At 39.3% G+C, this 26517-nt stretch overlaps 1 protein-coding gene across 1 annotated transcript in view; it reads left to right on the forward strand.

The window, feature by feature from the left end:
* Positions 1-26517, forward strand: part of PITPNC1 (phosphatidylinositol transfer protein cytoplasmic 1) — a 79450-nt gene that overhangs the window by 44319 nt on the left and 8614 nt on the right. The window contains exons 5-8 of the mRNA XM_069872834.1: positions 3711-3782; positions 14326-14421; positions 23634-23789; positions 24602-24665. Of these exons, the coding sequence (XP_069728935.1) occupies positions 3711-3782; positions 14326-14421; positions 23634-23789; positions 24602-24665 (388 nt within the window). The remainder of the gene's footprint in view (positions 1-3710; positions 3783-14325; positions 14422-23633; positions 23790-24601; positions 24666-26517) is intronic.

The raw sequence follows: 26517 nt of genomic DNA on the forward strand, positions 1-26517 counted from the left end.
TCTCCTACAGTACTGTGAAGAGCCTTAGTCTTTTCTTAGTGTTTCTTTTTTTTGAAATAGAAGACTGGGAGATCTCTTTTTATGGTTTAGATTCTGGGTCACAGGAAACAACCACCAGATTCAAGCACTGGCTTGCTGAACTGCTACAGGCGGCTTAATGCAGCCTCAAGTTCAATATATGAAATGGCTGCATTTCAAAGTATCATGACCTGACTCATTGCTCGTAAACTCTAGACAGTGGTGGAAAAGAGTAGATTTTTTGAGAGCATGATAAAACAGAAATATGGAATATGGCTTTATTCAAAATTTCCTATGGAACTGTAGCCCTGCTTCAAATCAACAGCAGAAAGGATTTTCTTATTTTGCATTTTTATCCTCCACTGTACCTGCAACTGTGACCTAAAAGCAACTATTTTGATAAAAGAAAATGGGTTTGAGCCTTGAAAAATGCCCTCCATCCAACAGCTCCTGAATTTCTGTAGTTAGATCATAAGAATAGATACTTTAATCAGAACCAGGAATGGGGAATTGTTTTGGTAAGGGAGCTAGTTTTGTGTTAGGTGTAAATGTGGAAGATGCTGTACTGAAGTTCCTCCTGTCAGTGGAGCTCCCAAAGCTGACGATGGGACTGTGAGCACAGCACCAAGTCCTGTGGGGGACCCTTCTGCTTCTTAAGAGCTGAGAGAACTAGACTGCCTTGAGCCATTAAGGTCAGTGTAGTCAGAGCAGTTTCCACTGGGGTTTCTGACAAACCTTTAGACTCAGACCATATAACATAAAAGTTCACAAGCTCACAAAGCTCTGACCTAGGTACTCAGTCTGCTCAAGGCTTATAGTCTTGATGACCCTTGCACTAGTGATAATCATTGGTGTAATTCTGTTTTTATTGATTGCTAGCTTTTATTCAGGAGGTGTTGATTTTGTTGGATTTTGAAGCAAAGAAAGTTAAATTTTGGTCCTCAAATTAAGAGGGCAGATACTTTCGATGCACTAACCTATAAATAAAACATGGCTTAGAACAGTAACCTTGAAATATGCAGACACAAGGCTAGTAAACTGTTTTCCTAAAAGCTGTTCTAAACAATTAATATGTCGTAAAGAGTATGGTATATGTCTCTGCTATTTTCAGTGAAATCATTTCTAAAAGCTGTTATTTGGACCGAAGCACTGAGTCCTCAATGCCGTACCATTTTCTGCATTTGGTAATCAGTACTGGGAACTGCTTCTAAAGCAAACGATTCATCAGCAGCCTCCTCTCCTTTCCCCAGGGATGCTTTCCCGCAGGATGCCCGTGTGCAGAGGTCTAGGTTGTTGTCAGCAAGAGCTCAGTACACCTGGACTGTAACCCTGGCATTATACATCTTTGTAAAATACAAAGCTGCTGTATACTAAATTTTTGAGCTCAGTAACCCATGTTTTTACCACCCTAGCACCAATGTAGTTATTTTCTGAGTGCTCTAAGGACCATGCAGTAGATGATGTCTGTCGTTGTTCTCCATTTTTTTTAAATCTACTTTTCATAATCCACCTCCAGTAGTAATTTACTTTTCAACACTCTGCGTTCTCTTGCAAATATGGAAAACAACTAGGCTGTTGGTTTATGCTGTTTGAATGCAAATCCCTAGCGACATCAATCATTGTTTTAGGATATTCTGGCATCCCTGTGTCTCCTGGGTCATTCCCTATTTTTGGTAACATCACATTTATAACTTTTCTACTCTAGGAACATTTGATTATGGAATTATTTTAATCAACCCCTTTTATTAATCTCTTCTTCCATTAATATAGTTCAAGGATGTTCATTCCACCTTTTGGCTAATTTTGGAGATACAAATTAGAACCTTAGGACAAATCTTGGCTTTCGCCCTGCCCCCAGTTTCTTTCCCTGCGGTGCCTACTGTTTGCTGAGGCTTTTGTTTGCAGATGCCTTTGGATGTCTGCCACAATAGGAGCAGCGTACGAGATAAATGGTAAAACCACGACTGGGATAATTATCTGGAAATTTTGGGTATTAATTTGTGTTACAAGATCCCCGGTTCTGACATGCTGCCTATAAATGTTGTATATTTTCAGCTTGCACTTCCTGAGATGTACACGTAGGAAATGATTAATTGCCAACAGAGTATGGGTAGTAGGAGCTAACAGATCTGTCCTTGAACTTGCCCCATCCTGAGCTCCACATATTGCTGATTTGGGGTGGTTGAGGTTTTTTTTTTTGCCTCCCACGTATTCACTCAATTCACAAGTTGTAAAGCTGAGAGCCAGTCACAGTTCAGATCAAACTGAAACCCATGAATGTGCTACTCCACAGAAATCTTTAATAGAAGGCAAAAACATTTATAAGATCTGAATAGATGCCTGTGTGGTCTTGGCATCTGTGACACCAATATGTTATGTGGGAGCGTTTCATGTTGTTAGTGGGAAGCCAGTTTGACCAGAAGCCTTCTGTGGCACCAGAACCTTATTTTAGCAGAGCTCTTTCACTCTTTTTTCAACAAAGATTGGTTCTAGATGTGCTCATTGAATACTAGAGATCCTGGATTCAGAAGATTGAACGGTATTTTCTGTAGTCTCAAAGGAGCTGGCTTCGCATTTCAATTTTGTTGCGCTACAACTGGCCGTCTAAGTCAGCTCTTTCTTAGTCATCAGCCTCTCCCTTAGAAAAACTCTTCAAATTTTATCAAGTCTGAACTTGGACCAGCAGCAATGTGAACATTGAGGGATTGTAACGTCCTCACTGTATAATCTGGATGTACAGCACATGAAACAGTCATCGTCTTTACAAAGGCACTTTGCCATGAGGTATTAGTGATGCATCACACAGGGAGCTGGCACGGCTGTTTTACTGGCAGTTAAGGCAAGAAAAAACTCGATGACTAATAGTAAAGATACTGAACTAGTATCCTTCGGAGTTTGTTGGACATTATCTGCCTGTCTTAAAAGTTAATTTGAAAGGAGAACTGTGAAATTCTAAAGAAAAGATATTTGAAACATGTTTTCACTGGAATTATGTTGCTTAGTATTATATACTGTAGTCTTGACAAGCCAAGTAAAATTAAGCAGTCCACAGAAAAAATCCAAATGTATTTCCATGTAAAGCACAGAAATGTTATCTTTGAGAGAAAAAACATTTGTGCATTCTTAATTTTCTTGCATTATTATATAAAGACTAATTTGGGTTTGGTGTAAAAGACTTTCCACAGCAGCTCATAATCCATCTTAATATCATTAATACGAAATTATGCTAGAATTCATTTCTCACTGCAAATGAAAAAAAGCCCTCACAAAGCACTTTTGTCTGTTTGGTTGCACCTGCAGCTAGTGAAGTGTCTTTGGATTATTTCATATGGGGGATAGACTGCTCTGTGGTGATGAACATCTAGTTGCTCTCAAGGTCTTCGTGAGCTGAATGTGTAACGACACTCAGGACATTTGTGCTCTTATGCATGAGAACTATTGTATGCAGTCGTTCCAAAGTACTCATACTAATTTATTTATGCGTTCTTTTTAGTATTCAGCTTTCAGATAGAATCTCTACATCCCTCCAGAATCATAAAAACTTTTGCTTTTATGTTCTGCGTATGTTTGACTCTTTTTCTTGAAGTAGTGTAAAAAAAAAATAAGAAAGCTGGTACTAAACTGCACTGAATATGTCAGCTGATGAAGCAAGGCATAATTTTTATGTCAAACATATTTTTCTTTTGTTGCAGTGTTCATTTTTGCCTAAATTCTCCATTCACATAGAGACAAAATACGAGGACAACAAAGGAAGCAATGACAGTGTGAGTATGATGGCTTTTGCAAAATTTAACTTAATCCTTTTAGTTAGTCGTGTTCTCTACCTGGGGGCTGTAGGACTTTCAGTCTGGGGAAGAGGCTTAATCAGGCTCCTGTCTTTGCACCTACCCGGGTATCCTGGTGATGAGCAGCTTGTCAGCTTGCAGCTTGTCAGCTTGCAGCGTGGTTACCTCTAAAGCACCATGAGATGAAAGATTCATGCAAACTGCTTCCCTCCTGCATCTCACATTCTCCTTGTTACTTCTCTAAACACGACATAATTTACATATGTGAGTTTAGTCCTGATGAACATTTATGGAGAGTGAAGATTACTTTTTTTTTTTGGAGTGTAATTGTATACTACTTTATCTGTTTCACATTATTCTCTCCAAGCAAAGGGGGTTGAATTCAAAGGAAGAGCAAACAGGAAACGAAACAATGGTCAGAGATGAGAGATCTCAGTAAACAGCTTCAGGAGAACAATGGCTGGGCTAGGAAGGTGATGCTTTTGGCAGTCACTTACCAAAAGATAAAACGTTCTCAGAGTTAGGGCTTAGAGATGAAAAGCATAACTAACTATGCAAAATCCTCTCTAGAGGAAGGGAGGAAGCAGTAGCCAGCAGCTGCTGCTCAGGAGATGCTCAGGAATAGAAGGCAGGAGGTCAGTTGGGCTTGGTTGCCCTGATGGGAGCAAAGCGGAGTCGAACAACTTGCAAGAAAAGAATAATGTGTGATAAAGCCAGGTAACCCTTGGATTAATGCACAAATATGTACCACTCATCTTTGGAGGTGTTCAAGGCCAGGATGGATGAAGCTATGAACAAACTGACCCAGTGGGACGTGTCCCTGCCCAGGGCAGGGGGGTTGGAACTGGATGGGCTTTAAGATCCCTTCCAACCCAAACCATTCCATGTTTCTATGTTTCTAAATGTTTCTTTTTATTGTGCTTTAAAGGGTCCCTTGTTGCCTACTTGTGCAAATAAGTTTCTTATAGGCATGAAATACAGGTTAAAATGTCTGGAAAATGGATCTGTAACACAAAGATCTAATGAAGGAGCGTTTAAGCTCATTCTTGAGACTGAAGAAGCCAATAAAGCAGATTTTAAGGGGTCTGAGACACAGAGCCTTTCAGGTTCTAGGGGTATCCCTCTAGCAGTCCTGCTGTGGTTGAAGCGTTGTGTTCTCCAGATGGGAGGTACATTTCCCCAGCCGCCTTGGGCCTGCGTGTTAATGACTCTGACAGCTGTTGCACTGCTTATGGCAGAATAATTACATGTAAAAGAACAGGGTATAATTTTGAATAACGCTTTTGGCATACAGACACTTTCCCAGTGGGAACATAACAGAAATCATGTATTAGCCACCAGATAACAACAACTTTCAGTCACTGCTCATCTAAGCCAGATAAGTGAGAGAAGGAAGAAAACGAAGTGTATTACCAACTATATGAGCATTATGTAATTTATGCACTTTTTAATGTTCACTTTGCTTTTTGGCAGCACTTAATTCAGAACAAGCCCACACCTTTGGTTTCGAGAGGGTGCAGGCAAGTTTTCTGGTACATTATAATGTCAGCAGTGAGAAGACACGTTCTGTACTGATGCCTAATAGAGGAGGAACTGAAGCAATTTAATCAGTGTATATTCAGTTTTTTCCTGTATGTCAGCCTTGTGGCTAAAATACTATGAATTGAGCCGTGAATAGTACCGAACCAGTGAATTTAAGATGAAAGTAACGCAGAGATAGGATGCTCAGATGGTGTAAATCAAAGAATCTCCACTCTGCTTGAATCCAGCTCTTCAAATGTAATTCTTACCACAGTGCTAGTGGGATAATATTGTGTTACCTTTACATCGTGGTACCTGAGTCACAGACTAGGCAAGTATTTACCAAGATGAACAGATTTAATGGAGTTTTACTTGAACTGAGGAGGAAAAAGAGAAGCTGAATGAGAGGGCTGCACTCCAGCCCCAGTTCCTGTGAGTTTGTATGAGCGCTATGCTGTTTACTCCTCTGAGCACAATAAAACAGTGGAAGATCTGCACTTCTTGTTGATCCAGTGGCATTGATCTGGTGACACCACATGGCGTTGAAGTGCTGGAATGTTAGTAAATACGGAGAGACATGATTGATCCTGTGGAGAGACTTTTGTTAAACCAAACACCTTGGAACTAGGACTAAGAGTCGATGTTGTTTCTGTGACTCAATGGGTAGGCTTCAACCTCACTTAAGAAAATGCAAAGCGTATTTCTCCCTCGTATCAGGCAAGTTTAGATTAAATGTCAGTGTTTGCCCTGTCAGAAAACAACAGGAAACACAGATGTCTATAGATTTCCATAGTTAAACTATATTTTTCTTCATTGCCACTGTCAACCTTGGCTCATGAACCGATAATTAATTCAAAAATACTTCTATAAATTTTGCAGTCATAATTCAAAATATACTGAATGAATATTACAGTAATGAGGGTTATAAGGCATGTCTGATTTTAATTTGGCTATTTCTAGTAATGTTTTTGGGATCATATAGGGTTTTTTAATCTTTGAACTCTGATCTGTTGTTCATTTCCATGCTGTCTAATAAAGTAGATATTGACTGTGAAAAGCAGTAATTAGATAAAAGGATACTAAAGCTAATTCCATTGATCAGTGGAAGAAAGCGATATAAATGCTCTTGAGTTCCTCTTGTCATTTAGCAGATAGTATGTTATTAGAATTAGAATTATTTTATTTAACACGTTGCATTGCTTGGTAAAATTCTACCTAATTATTGCAATATATCCTGATGCAAAAGTCCTCCAGATTTTTCCTCTCTGTTATCATGACAGAAGAAAGTAGTGAAAGATAATGTATGATACCTGCTCTGGAACTTGATTTTTCTATATCTTAGACTTTGTAATCATTTTAACCTATTTTAAATGTGCTCAAAGCACTATTGTTCCAATATGTTAAAGTTAGCGCTTAATTTGCACAAATATAAACATTGCCAGAAAGAACAATGGACAATAAACACCTTTATTTGGATAAAATATTGAGTAGATGGTAGTAGTGCAGAACCATAAACCCATCCAGCTGTTATTTCTGTTGCTACAGCGCAGGTGATTTTTTTCAGTGCCGCATCAAGATGTTTGCATGGCAACTCTCTCCTTAGAAAAACAGAATCAGTGCTGAATGAACACGTTAGTAGATCAAATATTGTCACTGCTACCTTGCAGCTTTATAGCTTCACTAATAGTGTTAGAAACTAGACCAAGGAGTCGGGCCATTCAATGTTTCCTCTCATGGTTCTTTTTAGAAGTAAAGTTTTCAGTTTAAAGGGAAATTTGGGGTATATTTTACTTTCATTTTAAATTACAAAATGGGATTTCTAAAAATTAGACTGGTTTGTAAAATGTAAATGACATTGTAGGTGGTATCTGCAGAGTAGTACGTGATAATATTGCTTCCCTGTTGCATTTTTGGCTGCTTATGTAAGTCAAGGTTGCAGCAGGAACCTCTGCAGGTGCCTGCGAGAGAGCTTCGGTGAACATGGACAAGCTATAAAAGTGACTATTAATCACTCAGTGCACTTTTTCCCCATAAGAAAAATGAGCAATTAGGGAATTTGAATATAGATACATAAAGTCTGTATTTTGAATATTAAAACTGTGGTTAGATACGAGAAAATTCTTAAGGTCATCTGGTTAATGAAATGGTCATAAACTACAGGCAGGAGTGGTTTAAGGTGCTGTTTGTGAGTAGATGATCAGGCTGTGGTTTTCATAAGCAGACATCGTTAACCTCTTTTATTTGGGCAGGTATTTTCTGTGAAGAGTCTATTGACTGGTCAGTATTTGTGTCACACAAAGCTAATTTTATTCTAGGTAGTGTATTGCTCTCACTTTTTTTTTATCTCTATTTTTAGTCTTTCAGTGCACTCCACAGATCCACATTTTCTTTATTTTTAATGTTAGTGGGGGATGTACCAGTGGCTTTCTGTTGGTCGCGAAGGCTCCACCACATGGCTCTGGTAGACACTGTGATCAGTGCCCGGTGATCCCACGCGCTGCAGCTCCCTCTCTGCTCTTACACGGCACAGTCTGCCTGGCAAAACCATCTAAAAAGCAGCCTGTAGGTCAAGGGGGAGGGAAGACAGACACTGTTTGAGCAAATCAGTGAATCGCAGAGCGATTTCAATTTTCTTATTTGTTGCAGAAGGGTCATTATGTTTGACTGGGTTTTGTTGTGTTGTTTTTTAGTCCCAGAATTAATTTCTGCTGATATTTGGGCCGTGAAGTTTTGCCATCTGAGAGCATCTGGGGAAAGTAGAAAAGTACAGCTTGTATTATAAAAATAATCCAATAGTTGTTAATAATGGAAATTCACTGTATGTAAAACTTAAGTGCCCATTTTGCTCTGAAAAACTCAGTGGCTGGATCTTGATTGTTAAAGAGTAGCCACAAGATCTGAAAGTAGTGCAGCCTTTCTTTTTGCTAAAGGGCCTTGATATTAGCAAGAATAATATTATTCTTATGAGTAATGAAGGTGTGGAATAAAGATTTCGAGGTAGAGTTGTATTTCAAGATGACAAAGTATTGGCGTCATTGGGTACATTTCAGTAAGTGTCTCAGCAATGCTGATAAAGTCAACAGAGCTACAGCACTAATTCTTTGTCAAACAGGAGAAAAATATATTATCAACGTGTTTCTTGCCTTTCAAAGATAATATAGTGTTGAATATGTCTCAGAATGACCATTTGCCAAATGAAAACAAGAGATAGTTCTGTATTCCATGTAGTTATAAATTAACGCTGGTATCATTTGACACATTAATAGCTTTGAGCACACTAAAACCAGCCAGCTAATAGAAGATGTTTTATATGCAACCTGTGTAAATTGCAGTGCCATCAGTTAAAGTTAGAAAATCCTCTCCTGACAGTGAGTTCTAATTCTGCAGCGCTACGAGTGACCAAGTAGGCAGTATTGGGTCATTCATCATGCTTCATCCTTAGTATTTCTTAAGTGTCGGCTGTGAAACAGTTGACTAAAGTAAAATAAATTTGGCCAGCAAAGAAGAAAAGCCATTTCTAGTTTTCCTCATTCTAGGGTAGCTTCCCCCCTATTTTTGTCTCCTATCTTAGTAACACAAAACTAGGTTGTAACAAACTTCAATATAGCGCATGTAAATTCACTATTTAAGGAAGCTGCCGTGAAAAACTGATTTCAGCTGAAATGGATTCAGCTGCCCTGGCTCAGCCTCACTGCACTGCAGGATGTCGTTCTGTAAATTGTCTAAGGGATTGCTAGGATTATTGCTGCAAAATATGGCAAAATCAAAGCTAGGGTCACTTTTAGGGGCAATTTTATTTGCACCTGGTCATCTTCTCTATGAAGAGCTCTCTTTTTGGTGAACATAACTCCAAATAGCACATCCCAAGCACATATGGCTATTGCAGAACATAAGATGAGGTCGACGCTGACAGAGAGTGTGAACGAGTCATATGGTTGTGCCTCTACTTTTTGATTTTTCTAAATGAACTACTGAAGTTAATTATTAAATCTGGGACTTGAAAGCGATGTGGCTGTAAGAAAACTAATCCCAGTAAATGTTACTAAGAGTGTATTGTGGTTTTGGAAGCAGAGCTACTTTTACACGCTTACATAAAAATACATTTCTCTGTTCAGAAAGCACAAAGCCAAATGTGATGGTTTATAGGAGGTGGAACAACAGAGGAGTTGTGACATGGAGATAAAAAGGAGGAGGGAGCAAGGCTGCTGATAAATATGTAACTGCCTTTGTGGGTCCCACTGTGCACCAGACAGGGATATTCCTGTGCTGTTCAGTGAGCCGAATTTACTGCTCTCAGGGAGAGATTCAGTCTTTTTCCATAGAAGAATTGCTCTGGCTCCCAATTGTGTGTCCGTGTAACCAGTTTTAGCCGGTGAACAGGTTGAAATTGGTCAATTCTGTCATCTTTGCCCCAGTAAATCTCAAAAGCAAATGAACGGACTTTGGGGGTAAGTGAGGTCAGAACAGGACTTACAGAGAAGTGACACGCTGGCTAAAATGCCAGAGATCAAGCTCTGAGTAGGTGAAGGTTTTTAGACCACATTTTCCTTCAGAAAAATGAAATTCCAAATGGGCCAGATGACACAACCGGCGAAAGGATCCTGATACACTGGAACACAGCCAGGAGCTCTGGCAATGGTGATCTATGGAGATTAGAATTTCAACTTGGAACAAAGGTTTTGTGCCAGATTTTCCCCTTTTTAACCAGAAAAAAAAAAGAGAAAAAGCTTATTCTTGCAGTCCTGTAGTTATACCTCTGACTTTCACATACTATGAAATCTAAGTTTAAACCACCTATGGATGGAAACATTTGTATTCTCCTCACAGAAAGCATTCCTCATCATACAAATTGCTCAGTACCTGCACAGTGAGACTGCATTTCAGGGTTGACAGAAAATACAGAGAAAACCCAAAAGCTTCAGTGAAATGCCAATATTTGAATTTAAAAAAGGAGCATATATGTTGCACGTATGAGTTTGTTGGGATGCCTGTTGGCTTTGTTGGCAGGACAGGGAAAATGGGGAGGCAGAGAGGGAAGAACAACATTTTCAGGCATGGATATTAACTCAGAGAAGGTTTTAAGAGAAAAGGAAATGTGGTTTATAGTAGAAATTCTCACCACAAGTTATTTTTATGCGTTGTGTGTTGAACAGCGTAGTCATTTTGGCTTAAGTTTGTACATAGGCACAGGTGCCTGATTACGTAGTACATGGACAATAATCATGTTTGCTACCTTATTACCTGCCTGTAATTAATTTAGGAGTGCTCTGCTTTTTTTGGAAAAAAAAAATCTTTTAGCTCTTATCCATTTGATTTCTCTTCTTTAGCTGCATTTCTCAGCAAGGCTGACTCTGGATCTAACATAACAAGTAAGAAAAACAGAGAGATATTCTCTCACCCAAAGGGATGGAAAAAATAGCTTCCAGAGAAAAGCACACATTATTAAACTTGTTTGTTTGTAGTATTGAATTTTCTGTGTAGATTGCCCTATCACTTTCATCACTAGCAGCTTTAGTTCTGAGTTGACCTGTTAGTTTACTGTTTCCACAGGAAATGGTGTGTCCTGTATGTCTTAGTGTTGAAAATGCAAATTAGCTGCCTTATTACAGCCTCTGACCGCAAACTCCTAGTATCTAGGCTAGTAAAAAATAGACATTTTGCAGTAAAGACAGAGACAAACAATGTTCCAGCTGGTAATCCCTTGGATACCTTCTTTGCTCTGGATGATAGAAAAAAAAACATCACAAGGGAGAATCATACATTGTGGAACAGAGCCAAGCCAAACAAGCAGAGCTTTGACCCTCGGAGTCCTGCTGGTGTAGATGAGTGAGGAGTTTGCCAGTGGGAACGTAATCAATGGATTCAGCAGTCTGGCTTTATACTATTTCTATTCAAGCCAGGTTAGCAGTGGTGATTGGTCACAGAAGTTGAATTTTGGATCAGCTGCATCTGAAGGAGGTTGAATCCAGCAACTTAGCCTGAAGAAAGAAGAAAAATGGGAAAGGAGCCAGGAAAAAAAGATATTAAATTTGTTGTTGCTGTACCGTCAGCTCATAACCTGACTTTCTGCTCTGGCTTTGGCTACAGGGAAAGCAAATTACGTGCTAGGCAAACTACAGAAGACTATTTAAATACAGCAGCACCTGTATTCCTGCAGTACCCTGTCTGCTCTCCTGTCCTGCGGTGCTAGAATCAGCTGACAGTGGGTTTTTTTAAGATTTTTCCCCAAAAGAAACAATTGACAATTGCAAATATGATACACATTAAAACCTTTCTTCCACTTTTTCTCTAAATAATGATGAGTTTTCATTCCCCTTAGAAACTGGAAGTGTATAAATGTTTGTCTGTTGTCAAAAAAGCTGTTACAGCCCTCCCTCCTCCCAAAAAATCCCTCCAAAACCCACAGCAAAAAGGGCACTTCAGCCTGAATGTTACTCTTTGTTTTCCACTTGATTGTGTATTTCAATCTCAGTTAATTACTTGGCTTCCAAATAATGTAAAGCCTGTCCAGTCTTTTCCAATATAATATTTAATATTCTGCCTCTCCACATCATCTTCTTAAGAATACAGATTGTTCTCACCATTCATTTTCTGCACATTTGCAAATACAGTCGCACAGATTGGGAGCCTTATGCTTCTTTTCGTGGCTTTTAATCTCTTCCTTTAAAACTTCTAAATTTCTCTAGTCTTTTTGATCACAAATGCAATAAACCCATCCTCCCTACAGGTTTTAAGACAATCCCAGATTTTGTGGCTAGGAGAGGCAATAAGAGAATTAGAGCTACAGAAGAAATCTGTCCTGTTGTCTAATGACCTCTTATTTTCTACTGCTGATAGAATGAGAAGATTAAATGTCTATCTGCAAATCTTGTGAGGACAATCATAGAAGGGGAGAAGCATAAATGATTAGACAACAACTTCTGCCAGCAAAGGGACGCGGGGATGTCATTCAACGAACTGTAGGAATGGAGGAGATGGTCAGAGAGAGCCTAAGGGGCAAATAAGGCACAGTTGGAATGGTTGATAAATTCCTCCTGCATTTGACAGATTGGCCAAGGCTCGTGTCAGCTCCACTTCCATTAAACCCATGTAAGGAGAGAAGAAGAATTTAAAACTATATTCCTTAGAGGTGCAGAGTTGGGGATCACACCTGTGACGGAGCAGGGTGCAGTTCTTCAGATCAGATACTGGGTAATAGTCCCAATTTAGGTCCTTGCAAGCGTCCAGAGATAAGCATGTGCTTGAATTTATTAAGCTTGTACTTAAGCCATGTACTGATTCAGAGCCTCAGCTGACCTGGTAATGTCCATTTAAGAGAAATCTCCATTATTTTATTTGAAGCTTAGAGATTATGGTGAAATGCATCTTGTTCCAGAAATAGTTCAACTGATTTCATCAAGGAACTACTCTGTATATCTGAATTTGTTTAGAAACAAAGCAAGCAAGGAAGCATATGAAAAGCAGCCTATGTTATAGACGTATAAAACAAAACAGTTATTTTAAAATATATACCCCAATTCTTGGAAGGAGCACTACAGAGGAAGGACCTCTCAGCTCAGATTTGTTCGAATAATCAAGATAATTTTTTGTGAAACAAGGACTGGAGAAGGAATATAAGCACACAAATACAAACAGACTGGAGCTTCTGTTTTTCTGCAGTTTCAGATGCGTTAACATTTTATATCCAGTTCAGTAAGCATTCAGTGTTGCCTATTTTATTCCAGTACTGTTTACCACCAAGACAAGTTAAAATTGTAGGGTCAAACTTCAGCTTTTCATTTATTTGCATGATGATTTCCTGAGCAGCGTTGTTCTCGCAGCTCCCTGTAGTCCATTGCTCACTTTGAATGCGTTACATGGGCAGCCGTGTTTCTTTCAGACATAATAAAATAGCATTCTTGTTACTAAATAGATGCTGGCATTTTGTATTTTTAGCTGTTCCTCTCCAATGAGATGAAATTAAATTAATAGAGCGTTCGCTACATTTATTTTAAAAAACGAAAACAAAAATATTTATGCTTCCTGGAAACGTTAGCTATAGAACACTGTGCCCCAAAGGAAAAAACACATCATTAGCTTCTTGCTGATCTTGACAGCGTATGCACAGCTTCCCTGAATTTTATGACACTAACTCATGATAGCCATTTAACTAGTCACTATTTCCAAGTCCCGGAGTCATGAGTAGAAATTTATTGCAGACATAGCATGGGTGACATGGGTGACTAAGATGCCCGATAATTAAGTTATAGACACAGACACAGAGGTGTACTAAATTGAACATAGGAATAACCTGCATTTTCAAGATATACCTGTCACTTGCCTTGCACAGAAGAAGAGACTCTGTGTTCAAAACCAGATCCTAAAGGATTAAAACAAAAATTAGCTCTGTGTATGCATAAATGGACAGTGGAAGTTTCCAGCCAGGTCAGCCAAAACTTGGATTCTGAGGTATAACAGCAACTTAGTGACACACTCACATTTCATTATCGTCCCTAGAATGAAAAGGTTAGAAATACCCAGAGTCCGAAAGTCAGGCTTTTGCAGTTATGAAATCTAGTTCAAAGATTAGAGAACACAGTAAAACCAGTCCTGGTTGTTGAGTTTACTACTTGTGACCAAAGTCTCCATTCCAAAAAGTGCAAGGAAGAACAGTGGTGTGAGCAGCAGGTGCTGAGCACCGTGTGTTAAATTTAACAGTCCAGCTTCTCTTGATCTGAGATAGTGGATTGTTCCCAAAGAAGCCCGGGGCATCATTCATTCTTACCGTTGTTAATCTTTTTTAGGAGCACCATGCTCAAATATGACCTTAAAACCACCCATTCTCTTCCCTTTGCTGCCCGCAGCGTCCCTGCAAAAACATCAGTGTCTTACATCAGAGGCTGCTCAGGCGCAGCCCTCTAATACCATTCAAGTCTTTGAAAATAGGTTCTAACCGTCGTTCCAGGTGGATATTGTAACAGTGTTGGTCTGTGACAATGATAGATTTCGTTAACTCTTGCAGATTTTCGACAAAGAAGCTAAAGATCTGGAGCGAGAAGTCTGCTTTATCGATATTGCCAGTGATGAAATTCCTGAGCGCTATTACAAAGAATCAGAGGTAAGAGACAACTTGATTGTGAAATGATGAAGAAGGGAAGGTGAAAGCCTGCAGGAAAGCCTTGCTAGGAATCAAAAAAATGCTGTTTGAATGAAATCTTGCTGGTCAATAATATTTTAAAAGCTTTCAATTAGACGGGAAGCAGATAGCGACATCTCTGTCTAGATTGCCTGGCACTTTCTTTTGCAGGTGATTCCTCCAGCCTTTTAAAATGCTTTCATACCTTTATCAGAACATTTTCTGTACCTTTGATATTCACCTAACTACATTCAAAGTAGAAAAGGACTTTCCTCTGAAGCATGAAGCTCAGTTAAGTGTTTGCAGGTCTGAGCAGTTTAAACATTGCTGTTGTCCTTATTTGCATCCTGCACGAATAATAAGTCACGTGAAGTGTCTGAGCCCAGACACAGGACAGATTTGCTGCAGTGAGAACAGGGTTTGCACAGTTGCTCAGGGGCGACTGTGACACAAGACCAAGAGGGACTGAAGCACGCTGCACGCTGCAGTAAATCTGCCAAAAGGCATCAATGGCAGCAGGCACGTTGAGTCTCTTAAAATCCCCTTGGAAATCGCTCCATGTATATTTGATAGTGCCCGTCCAGAAGAGCGTGTTTCTTTTGAGTCAATGCAATCAGTTTTGAAATTAGCAACTGCCATGCAAATGAAGATTGAGGTCTCAATGTTTTAACCTCAGACTTGAAAAATGATGGTTCACAAGAAGAAGCTGGAGAGGATTGATCGGATCTGTGCTTGCATTTAATTTTGGAGATATGATTTGCATCTGGAGCCAAGTATATGTTCATAGCTGGCAACGAGCACGGCAGCTGTTTGACTATACAAAATGAGACTACATAATCATTTTTAGGATAGAAAATGAAGATTTGCCAATGAACATATTTTTATACCACAGGATATATGATTTTCAGGCTAAAAAAAGTCAGGTACTTGTTATCTTCCATTTATAGATCCTATTTCAAATTTTATGTACGGGTCATAAACCAAAATTGGGTCTAGAGTAGAATGAAAAGTAATTTTATTAGTTTCCTTACATAATGACACCCATCTGTTTGGTACCAAAAAATTACATAACTCCTTACGAAACAGCTTATTGGTCCCATCATCTTATCTGAACTCTGCAGTCGCCTGCTTCCATTTAGGAGTGGCTGCTGCTGTTGCACTGACTGGTCAGCATTTGACTGGTTTTTTTTAAAAAATTATGTAAGATTTTTCACTGTGTGCATTTCCAGAAATTGTAAACATGAAGGTAACCTCTTTTCAGCTTTCCTTCCCATTTTTAATAGCCGTTATGAAGTGTAATTTATCTTATGATATAGAAGAACAGCCTTGTATGAAGTGAGAAAAAAATTTCAGTGTTTGTGTTGTTATTTCAAAGACAAAGCTAGAGACCTGATTCCAAGCAGAATTTTATATGGTTTTAAACAACAAAAATAGCCCAGCATCTGTTGTTTTTTCTGTACTGCTGCATGATTTGTATGTTGGCTACCAAATTCTGTTTCAGGATTCATGCAAAATAGTAAGAACAACTTAGCATTTAACTGTGCCTGTACTGTAGTTGATACTGAATTAATAATAGTTGAATTTCAGTATCTTCCAAAGGTTACAAACTATGGGGTTTTATGCTACCATGTGATGAATACGAAGCCAAATTCCCATTCCTGATGAGGCCTTTTACATAATTTAGAAGCTATAAAAAGACTTTTAATGATGGTAAATGTAATTTCCGTCTGTTTTAAATCAGAACAGCATAAAAAAAATAACTCTATGTAAATGAGAAATGGCCTGTGTTGTCCAAACAACAGTTTCAGAGATAACTCAAGCCCACTTACTGCAAGCTTTTAAAAGGTATTTTGGTTACACTAACAACAACAGTTTGGCTGCTTTTAGATCATTTAAGCTGAATTGATACTAAGTTTAAAGATTAAAAATGAAGTCAAGTCCTCAGGACTTAAGAATTAGATCCTGCAGGATAAGTGTTCTGACTCCGATCCAGAGAGACCAGGGAGAATGGTTTTAATTTCAGGCACGTTTGTAATCTCTCCATTTCAATGGGTCTTTCACATGCTTAAAATTAAGAAAGTTCTGTATTAGGGTGGGTGCACTTAGCAGCTTCTAGAAATTAGCTTTGCATTTCTTTTTTCATCCTAGTGAAAGCACATCCCTCTTCCATTAAAAATATACTTTAGTTTTAGCAGTAATTTTCAGTATGTAGTTGTATTACCGTGTATTAAAGAGGAAGCATAAATAATTCAGACCTTTCACACGCTACTTCAACTGCCTGTTCTTTGTCAGTGCTTATGAGCCTGCTTGTAGGGTGGTTTCTGATGTGGTCACACAGCGCTAATTACATAGTTGCGATCAAGCTCTAGTATCTGTGATTTAGGTTATTTTTAGCTTTGAAGTGCTCAGTTATCCTTCATGAGCTCTTTGGGTCAATGTCGTATGTTTTTCAAGAGTCCCCTGTACAAAAAGCCCCTTTCCACAATTTGACTGTGGCCGTTCTTTGAGCCAGCGCGTTAAATAGCTCATTGGATAGAACAGAATGAAGCGCAGCAGCTGAGCTGTTGTTTTTCTTATTTATATAAACAGAAGCTATGGTTGAGTGTGCATTATACCAATATCATCAATAGAGGTGCTGATATCGCAGTTACCACCGGAGGACTCAGGAGATACCCAAGGGATCGGTAGCATAAAGCTCAGCACAAACCAGTGAAGCAACCGTTCTCTGCTTCCCGATGCCTACGATCTAAAACACTACTTTTCACTTGCCCAGACACGAATCTTAAGAACAGATCTACATTCTTTCTTCTATTGTAACTTACATAATAATGAGTCACACACAAAAAGATAATACGTATAAAACATCTTCACGTGTCTAGTGCTCCATTTGAATTGCATAGCTCATTTTGACTTGTGCTGCCGCTGATGAGAAAGGAGAAGTGTTCCACGGAAATGTCATGATGATTGAAGGAAAAATGATTGAATTCAGTTTCGTACGTGTCTGCTTTGTCTCTCTTCCTATATATTAACTGGAATGTTAAAATAAGAAATACAGTTAGCTGGAGACTAAGAAAAGTTGTTGTTTCACTTAGGAACACTTTAGAGGAACCCCTGGCAATAATACTGAGTGATCTCTTGACCAGAATCATCCCGGTGATTTGAATTCCCTTAAGATTTGGAGGGCTTATCTGGCAGTGTATGCACAGAAGGCCTTAAATCACCAAGTAAATAGTGAATCAGAAGAGTTTTGTTAGCCATTGCAAACACGTACACAGCGTCCAATTCTCTCTTCTGTGGAGATTTCTGCTGTTGGAAGAGTTGCCCTTGTAGAAGACTGGAGAGGGTGTAACTGCAGCAATTAGGGGTATCCCAAAGCAAATGACTTAATTTTAACTTAATGACCATCTAGAAACTTCATTATGAAGTAGCCACCAGAGTACTTATCAGTGCTGCCAAATCTTAAATATTGCTCTTTTTACAGGCAAGGACCTGAAAATCCTTAAATTTTAAGATATTGAAATGTGAGGTGCCAAAATTGAGAAAGCTTGACTCTAGGTCCAGGCTAACAGGTTTGCCCGTAAGGAGTCACATGTGTTTCCAAATCTGAACCGTACGTATTACATTGGAAACAGAAATTTATATTTCTGTATAAAGAACGTACAAGCATTCAGGTAAGAGGAGACGCACATTTTGTAAAGTCATTTCCTTGTGACTTTACCATCGATGAATATGTATCACCAGCCCTCGTCTATTCCCCATATAGACATATATATTTATCTGAATTATAGAAAAGAATAAAACGGAGCTGTGCTGAAGAGTGAGGGCCTCAAGTGAATCATTCGCTGAAATGAAGCATTTATTGTAGATGTGAGCTACTGAGCAAAATGTTCTTTGCCACCATATTTGAGTTCTCAAAATCAGCAGTGTTTCATTTCCTGTTTATAACAAAGCAGCTGAGAGTTGGACAAATGGAATAAACTTTGTAAGTTACCTCCAAACAGAAAGATTCCGTGCAGCTGCTGCAGTCAGTGTTCCTCCTCAGTTGCTGTCTTTTTTGGCATTAACGCAGCTGCACTGTAATAGGTCCAGCTTAGTGTCCAGGTGCTTTCAGAGTGACAGAATCTCTACAGAGCCAGAAAATGATGGTAGTTAAAATAATACAGCTGCCTCAGCCCCAGAGTGGATGTGTGCAACGTGTCAGTACAGTGGATCAGTGCAGGGCATAACAAAAACAGATGAAAATTGCCTTTTCCTTACATAGAAGCATGTAAGCTTACATAAAGGCTGGCTGGATTATCATATTTTAGCACCTCAGAACTGCCCCACTATTTACAGTTCTGAAGTATTTAGCTGGCTCTTGCAGAAAACACATCTTAATGGAGAATCCAAAAAGAAAAAAAAAGGTCTTAAAAAAATTATTCCACGTATTTCTCCATTGTAGCATCTTTACATCAACAAATCATTGCAGAGCCTTGACTGTATAAGCTAAAATCCAGAACCTAGCAACTACAGCTGATGGTGAGATGCCAGATCGCACGTATTAAAGCCATGAACGATTGGTTCTGAAATTCAAGATCAAACAAAATGGTCTTCAGCTTAAAGGAGGAAAAAAGCCCTGATTGCACTTCAAAAGCAGGATGGTGCTGTTGCAGTAGCAGTCTGAAAAATGAGTGGCTGCATTAAAAGGGAGGGAGGGAAGGAAAGAAGGAGAGAAAGAATGAATCTGCTTCTGGGACGTTGCAGTAAAGGAACAGGGTGTCTGGCATAAGCACAATCCACTTTCACCTCTGCAGAGCAGATTCAGCTTGGGGATCTTTTTCCATGCTAAACTGGCCATAGAAGCAGCAAGTAATTTTTGAGACAGATCAGTGTCGAGGCTAACAAGATGTTCCATGCAGGCTTTCCGCGTGCAGACAAAGGAGGTGTTGTCAGCTGCAGAATAGTGTGGGACCTTCAATCACACCTGATACCGCGGCAAAGCTGAGGGAAAGGTTCCCATTCAGATTTGGAAGATTTCTGTAAAGAATGAGTGTATTTAATTATTTCATTTTTAAGTAAAAAAATAGCATTTCAGACTTAGATCTGAAAAGGTATTGCAGCAACCCAGTGCCGTGTTGTCAACACGTCGGTGTTTGCCGCCTGGAAACATCTGATGCCCGTGATGTCCATGAGGAGGGTGAATTAAATAAATGCTCAATGCTAAATAGTGCAACCTCTAACAATAAACATGCTGAGCCAGGACCTGCCAGATGTGGCCTAGGTAAGAAAGACTGGGAGAGTGCGATGTTTGAAACCACATGCATCGCGCTATGGCTTTTATTCTATTTTATTGTGATTTTACATTTTATTCTCAAATAAGCCTTGCTCACGGGTCATGATGTTTCTGCTATGTTAGCAGAAGTGCTATTTTTAAATCACTCAGCACCTGGCAATAATGTATTGCAAATACAGAGTAGGTTTTGCTCCTCTGTAGCAAAAGGATTTGCCAGATGGGCTTTCCTAATAAATTGTGCCTGATAAAAGGACGAGAAGGTTATTTAAACAAAAAGATTTTAGCTATCCTGTTACATTTAAAACAGATTGAGGATTTTTCCAGTACATAAATTAAGGGGAAAATAGTGAATAGATGCAGTATTCTTTGGACAATAACTTCTTTAGGAAGGCAGGGGTGGCCAAGAGCAAAAATAAGGTGCACACAAAATTAATGATCTAAATAATTACGTAAAAATGGGGTCAGACCAAACATCAGCTTGTCCAGTTTCCAGTCACTGATAAGAGTGTTTCAAACACACGTGTACCACAATTCCTGCCTGGAGAGAGCGTGTCCTCGCTCCAGCCTAGGGCCTCTCGTGTATGTTGTGCGAATTGCTGTGCCTTTCACAGAAGAGCAAGGATCAGCCATGATCCGGTGCAGGCAGGTGCTCAGCGCTTCCTCCTGGGACCTGGAGAGATGTCAGCGTAGCACAGGAGTCTAATTTGTTCTGTGTGACTAACCTAGCCGGTGAGCTGCAGCACGAAAGGCGAGGAGAGAAGCAGTGCTGTGTACCAACATTGTTTCTACTTGCATTTGATAGAAAATGAGCATCCCTGCTCCTTGGTTTGTTTTATTTTTAATAGAAGGTCCTTACGTGTCTGATCACTGAAAGGATTTCAGGCTTCGAATCTTAACCTGACAATCTGAAGCCACAAGTTAGGCATGTAAAATCATTCTGGGTTGTGGCTTTGGTGTCAAAGTTCACATTGATTGCAGTGAGCTTTGGATCAAATATTGAAGAGCAAAAGATGAGAAGGTGTAGTAACACCAAAGGTCCTTCTGGTGTGGTGTGCTCCCCGTGGCCGTGGCCAGCAGCAGCGGACTAGAAAAGGTGTAAATACATGCAAAATATAGAGATAAATACAGAGATTCTCCCCCTAAATACTTCCTCGCATGACCCATGGCCAGACTTTGTGTCTTTCTAAAATAGTCCAAGACTTTTTAAAACACCTGATTTTTTGGCATTTGGGTAGAAATCACAGAATTGTAGGATGGTTTGGGTTGGAAAGGACCTTAAAGCCCATCCAGTCCCACCCCTGCCTTGGGCAGGGACACCTCCCACTGGATCAGGGGCTCCAAGCCCCATCCAACCTGGCCTTGAACATCTCCAGGGATGGGGCAGCCACCACCGCTCTGGGCAGCCCATTCCAGGGCCTCCCCATCCTCACACTTACTGATGAAAACCACTCTCCTCTGTAAAACTCTCATGCCCTTTGGCTCAGAGATCAAACTCTCCAGTTTGCTTTGTTTAGTGTTGCTGTGTATCTTATATCCACTATAAGCTTATCCGCAGTCTTTGAGTTTTAGCTCCCCCGAGCAAGCATTCAGTAAAAGCTTTAACACCCTGATCTTTCATAGAGCAATCTGGAAATCTAGCCCTCTGAATTCTTTCTGTTTCTTGGCTTCCATTCATCAGTCTGCAGTTTCATAGCATCAAGATGTTAATGTTTTCAGAAAGGCAGGAATTTCCATTAAAGCTATTAGATAGAAGTTGCCCAAATTGCCTGTCACTGCCTGGCTCTTTGCTTGAAACTGTACGGCCAATTTGTGACTAACCATCACGTCCCTCAAGAAAAATGGATGTGATTAAGGGAAGTAAAGGTGCTGGCTCTGGGCACCTTTAAGGGAATTGGCAACTAGGAGCAATGTCATGGATGTGTTGCATTGCAGTAGGTGGATTATTTGTGGGCCACCAATTCAAGAACGGTTCGTGCTGTGAATGCCCTTTTCTGCTGGGTTAACTTCACAAAAACAGAACAAACCAAAACACTGTTTTCACAGCATCCAAAGGGTTCTTGCGGTTTGAATCAGACACGAGCTTTAGGCCTGCTTGAGCAGTCTTGCAGGGCGGCTGCTCATCACTTCATTTTTATTTATAAATTCTGAATACTTGATACCGACTCAAATTCATTACATTAAATCCCTTTGGACTGCACTGAAGTTATTCTGTTACAGATCTTGTTATCACCGAAGGGGTATCAAGTATCTCTGCATAACACTCAGTGTTATTAAAGCACATACCTGACCTGCTTAATCAAGAAAATGGCTCTATCACACTAGCACTAGACGTGTCTGTAAGAAATATTTAACTATTTGCTTTTGATTTTCCCTCTTTCCTTTGCTGAATATTATGTCTTAGTTCCTCCTTTTTAAATTGTTGTTGTGGTTGATTGATTGCTTCAGGTAGTAATCAGTTACAAGACAACTTTTTTGACATGAAAATATCTAGATCAGTCTGAGGTCAAGCTTTACTGAGTGAGGAGACAGGCATGTGACTGAGCTGTGATGAGCAGTGCTACGTTGCTCTGATATACGATGATGCTGAAGTGGTTTTTTTTAATGGTGATTTAACATTGAAACCTTATTATACTGCAAGATTAAAGTTTCCATTTAGGAAAGAATGTGTCAGCAATAAAAGCAATGACTTTCACAGAGAAGGAAGACTCTCACCTCTTAATACTATTAACAGAGCTTTAATGACAGAGCTTCAGCTTATGGATAGAATCTGAAGCCAAGTCAGGAGGCAACTATAAACATTAGAGGAAGGAACGCTGAATGATGGATAAGCTCGTACTGAATGAAAGAAAATTACAATCTGAGTAGCCTTAATTTGTTAGTTTTTCTCCTGATTGTCTTCCATTTAGCACGTAATTCAAGCACATACTTAACTACATGTTTAATTGCTTTTATAACAAAGGATTGATTTAAAAGATCTTCCCAGGTCTCAGTTTTGGGGAAGGCAGCACGGATGAGCACTATGGGTTATTCTCAAAGACAGATTTTAGAAGTTCCACTATGAATTTACCAAAACTACATTATTGTTAAGTTTTGAAAATCAATGCCTAACTGTAAATTATTTCTATTTACAGGATGTAATTAGCAGGATAGGACATAAAGTGAAGTGGAATGATACCAATATGGAAAATAACACTTTGATAGATAAAACTGTATCTTGTACAGATAAATGTAAACCTGGAAGATGAACTAAAGTCCTTATTGTTTTTTGGTCTTGCTGTTGTAATTTTGACACCAATTCATTTGATTTTCCAGTTAGTGAAAGAGAAGGAGAGTTGAAATTATTCCGTGCTTTGCCCTAAGATCCCACAACTCAGCTGTAAGCAGAGATGGCTAAGTGGGAGGAAATTCAGACCCACCTGGACATACGAGTACACTTAAAATTGAAAGTGGGACTGTCGGGGTCACATCAGCGTTGCTGTGTCAAAGCCCAAAAGGACATGATTTCAGGAAGAGAGGCGTGGGTAGAAAGTACTAGTAAGTCACACTGAGACAGCAGTGGAAAAGCAGGCTCTGAAGAAGCAACATTTCTTTTTTCCCCGAAGGCCATCAATAACACTTGGAGTGCATTGTATTGCAATGACTTGCAATAACATATTTCCTTATAGCAGAAAATGTCCTAGATGATCTTGTTGTCAAAGCATCGCCAAGAATATGCTGCCATCGATTCGCAGACTGTTGGATAAAAGATGGGATTTGATTTTAGTACATCCTGGTGCTTATTAAAGGCAATTTCATATTACTTTTTAATAACGTTTATTAGTGTGTTTTCATATTTTATGTCTTATCAAAACATTTACTTTAGCAAACTGCCAAACAGGGCTTCCTCTCCTGCATTTCCCACTATGTTTTCTTTGTTTTGCAGGATCCTAAATATTTCAAGTCACAGAAGACTGGGAGAGGCCAATTAAAAGAAGGCTGGAGAGAGACCCATCAGCCGATTATGTGTTCCTACAAACTCGTGACTGTGAAATTTGAAGTCTGGGGACTTCAAACCAGAGTAGAGCAATTTGTACACAAGGTCAGTGAAACAGGAGCTGTTTCTTACCCTTCACATAAGCAGAACTTGAGTACTACCCTGCACAGGAATGCAGCTATGGCTGTGTAGAAGCTAGAGACCTCAACCGAATCTGCTTTCAGACCTCTCTCAAGGCCTGAAAGATCTGCAGCAGAGCCAGGGAGTTCATCTTTGAGAATATACTTGATGAAACCTGGAGTTGCTCAGGCCTAAGGTTGGGTAAAACAATCAGTAGCTTCTTCAATACAACAATAAATGTACGAGCTAAAGTATTTATGAGTATACGGGAGAACCGCACGTGGAGCAACGATGTGCCCAATTTCTTACAAATAGGTAGTGGAAATGTTTTCCAATCAGTCTACCAAAAAATTAATTCACGAATGGCATACCATGCCAATTTATAATATTTTTCAGAGTATTGAAGAAAAAAGAGTATTTTCAGAGTATTCAGAGTACAGGAATGGTTGGACTCGATGATCCTATGGGTCTTTTCCAACCTGATGATTCTGTGGTTCTATGATTGACCTTCTACATATATAAAAAAACTAACAAGGAAAAAGAAGAGTTCCAGTCTAATTGCCCAAAGATTAATGGATTCTGTACACATCCCTAAATGGCTTCCCGTGCCGGTCAGAGTCATGCTAATGCTTGGCAACAGATCCATTTCAAGTGGCATATGTTAATTTTTAGGTCATATCTTTTTACAGACAAAACTGACAAAATATTTTTCAATTTAAATCTTGTTGAAAGACAACAGTTCTTTTCTAAAATGCTTTGTTGCTGCAGAGCTATTTAACCTTTTCCTTCTTTCGCAGGTGGTCAGAGATATCCTATTGATCGGTCACCGGCAGGCTTTTGCCTGGGTTGATGAGTGGTATGGTAAGTATTCTCCAAATTTAACCCATTTAAACACTGCTGCTGCAGACCTTAGGACAATTCACAGATTTCCATTTGCTTTTGTGGACCATCAGGTCCTAGTCTTAAGTTTTTCGCAAGAGAGATGGAACTATGTTCAGTCGGATGGAACATACGGAGCTCATTTACGGCAGGTTCTTTGTCACAGGAGTGGGCTGTATTTTAGGCAGGCAGTAGGCAGCACACAGGGACGCCTTTCCATCCCACGCAGCTCAACGTATGCGCATCGAGCCCATCACCCTGCACTGTAGGCAGATAGAAGCTGCCCCTGCCAAGAGTCATCTATATGGAGAACCGCATGCGGGTTTGAATAAAGCTTCCTGCTAAGACTGCAGTAATATGCAGTCATTTCCATACTGCAAACTCCTAAGGCCTCTGATCCAACACAATTTCAGCTTTTTAGGAAAGTTTTAAACCGTTCCTATGTATTGCAGGAAAGAAAAGATGGAGCTCTAACGTTTCTTCTGAAAAATGGATATAAATGTAAAGCCTACTGGGTCTGATTCAACAGCAGCTGCATGCAAAAACTGTTCTGAATCCATGAACCAGCTGTAGGAATGGGCACTTTGAATAGTGCAGAGTAATCTGAATATCAAAACAGCCATTTACATCTTATAAAATAAGCTCACAGGATTTGTGCTTTTCACATGTATTTTCAGTGAGATGTATCCACAGTCGCAGATACTCAGAGAACGGTTTCTAAGACATTCCTGTAGCATATAATAGGAATTTGGAAATATAGTTAGAACATTTATTTATACCCTCCTTAAGCTTCAGGAAACACCATCCTGGGTATTTTGTGGATAAGAATGATACCTCTCTCTCATCAAAACTCAGAAACATTCTGCATTCCTTAAAAATAGTCACCCCAGCTGGTGCAAACACACACATCTCCAGTGACTTCAAAACCCTGCATAATTTTACACTAGAATTGAACCAGAAACTCATTGTCCTGATTTTGAGGAAATGTAGAAAAAAATGCTTTTGAAATCACCATGTTCTTGTAAATGTCATAATGCATGAAAATATTGTGCTGTAATGATCATAAAAATACTGAAATCTACTAAAACCCTCCTTTATTTTGGGATAGACGTAAACCAGTAAGAAAATTTTGTATCTGGTGAGAAAGCGTTCGCAAAAGAGAGTGTTTTTTCATTTTACATTTTTTCCCCCACTTTTAACCTGAAATATAGCGATCTGTTATTTTCCCTGTTGGAAGTCAGAGAAATAGATGACTTTAAATAAGGAAACTTGACTTCACACAAAAATTGAGCCCACGAATTTGCCCAAAATCTACCCAAAATATCTACTAAAGCGAGACATAAAGAAATGTTACTGGGAAGCAGAGTCATCTGCGCTTTAGCAGAGTTATCGATAACGATAACAAGTGAGTAATCATGAAGTAAAACATAAGTTTGAGAAAGACTTGGAGATGATATAAGTCAGCTAAACTCAATGGAATAATCCGTGCAATAAAATCACTTATTAAGCAACATGTTATGTTACAAATATTAATGACTGATTAGTGTTACTGATACTGTAAGTATGAATGTGTCTTGTCATTACATTTCCTAACTGTATTTAGCTTTATTGCTAAGAAAATCTATTTTCACAGTCTTATTTACTAATGAAGAGCATGTTCTCTGCTTGGCAAACTGCATCCTTAGCATGTTACTGACATGGCTTATGAGCTTGTTTTTCATTCCAGATAACAATAAAAGGAGAAGTGTATGAGTTAGAGATATTCAGTGTTTTGTTTTGACCAAAACTTTAGTCTGCATTTCAATTTCACTGATGAACTACTACATTGTGCTCC

This window comes from Phaenicophaeus curvirostris, chromosome 19 (assembly GCF_032191515.1).
Source record: "Phaenicophaeus curvirostris isolate KB17595 chromosome 19, BPBGC_Pcur_1.0, whole genome shotgun sequence".
Classification (NCBI taxonomy): Eukaryota; Metazoa; Chordata; class Aves; order Cuculiformes; family Cuculidae; genus Phaenicophaeus; species Phaenicophaeus curvirostris.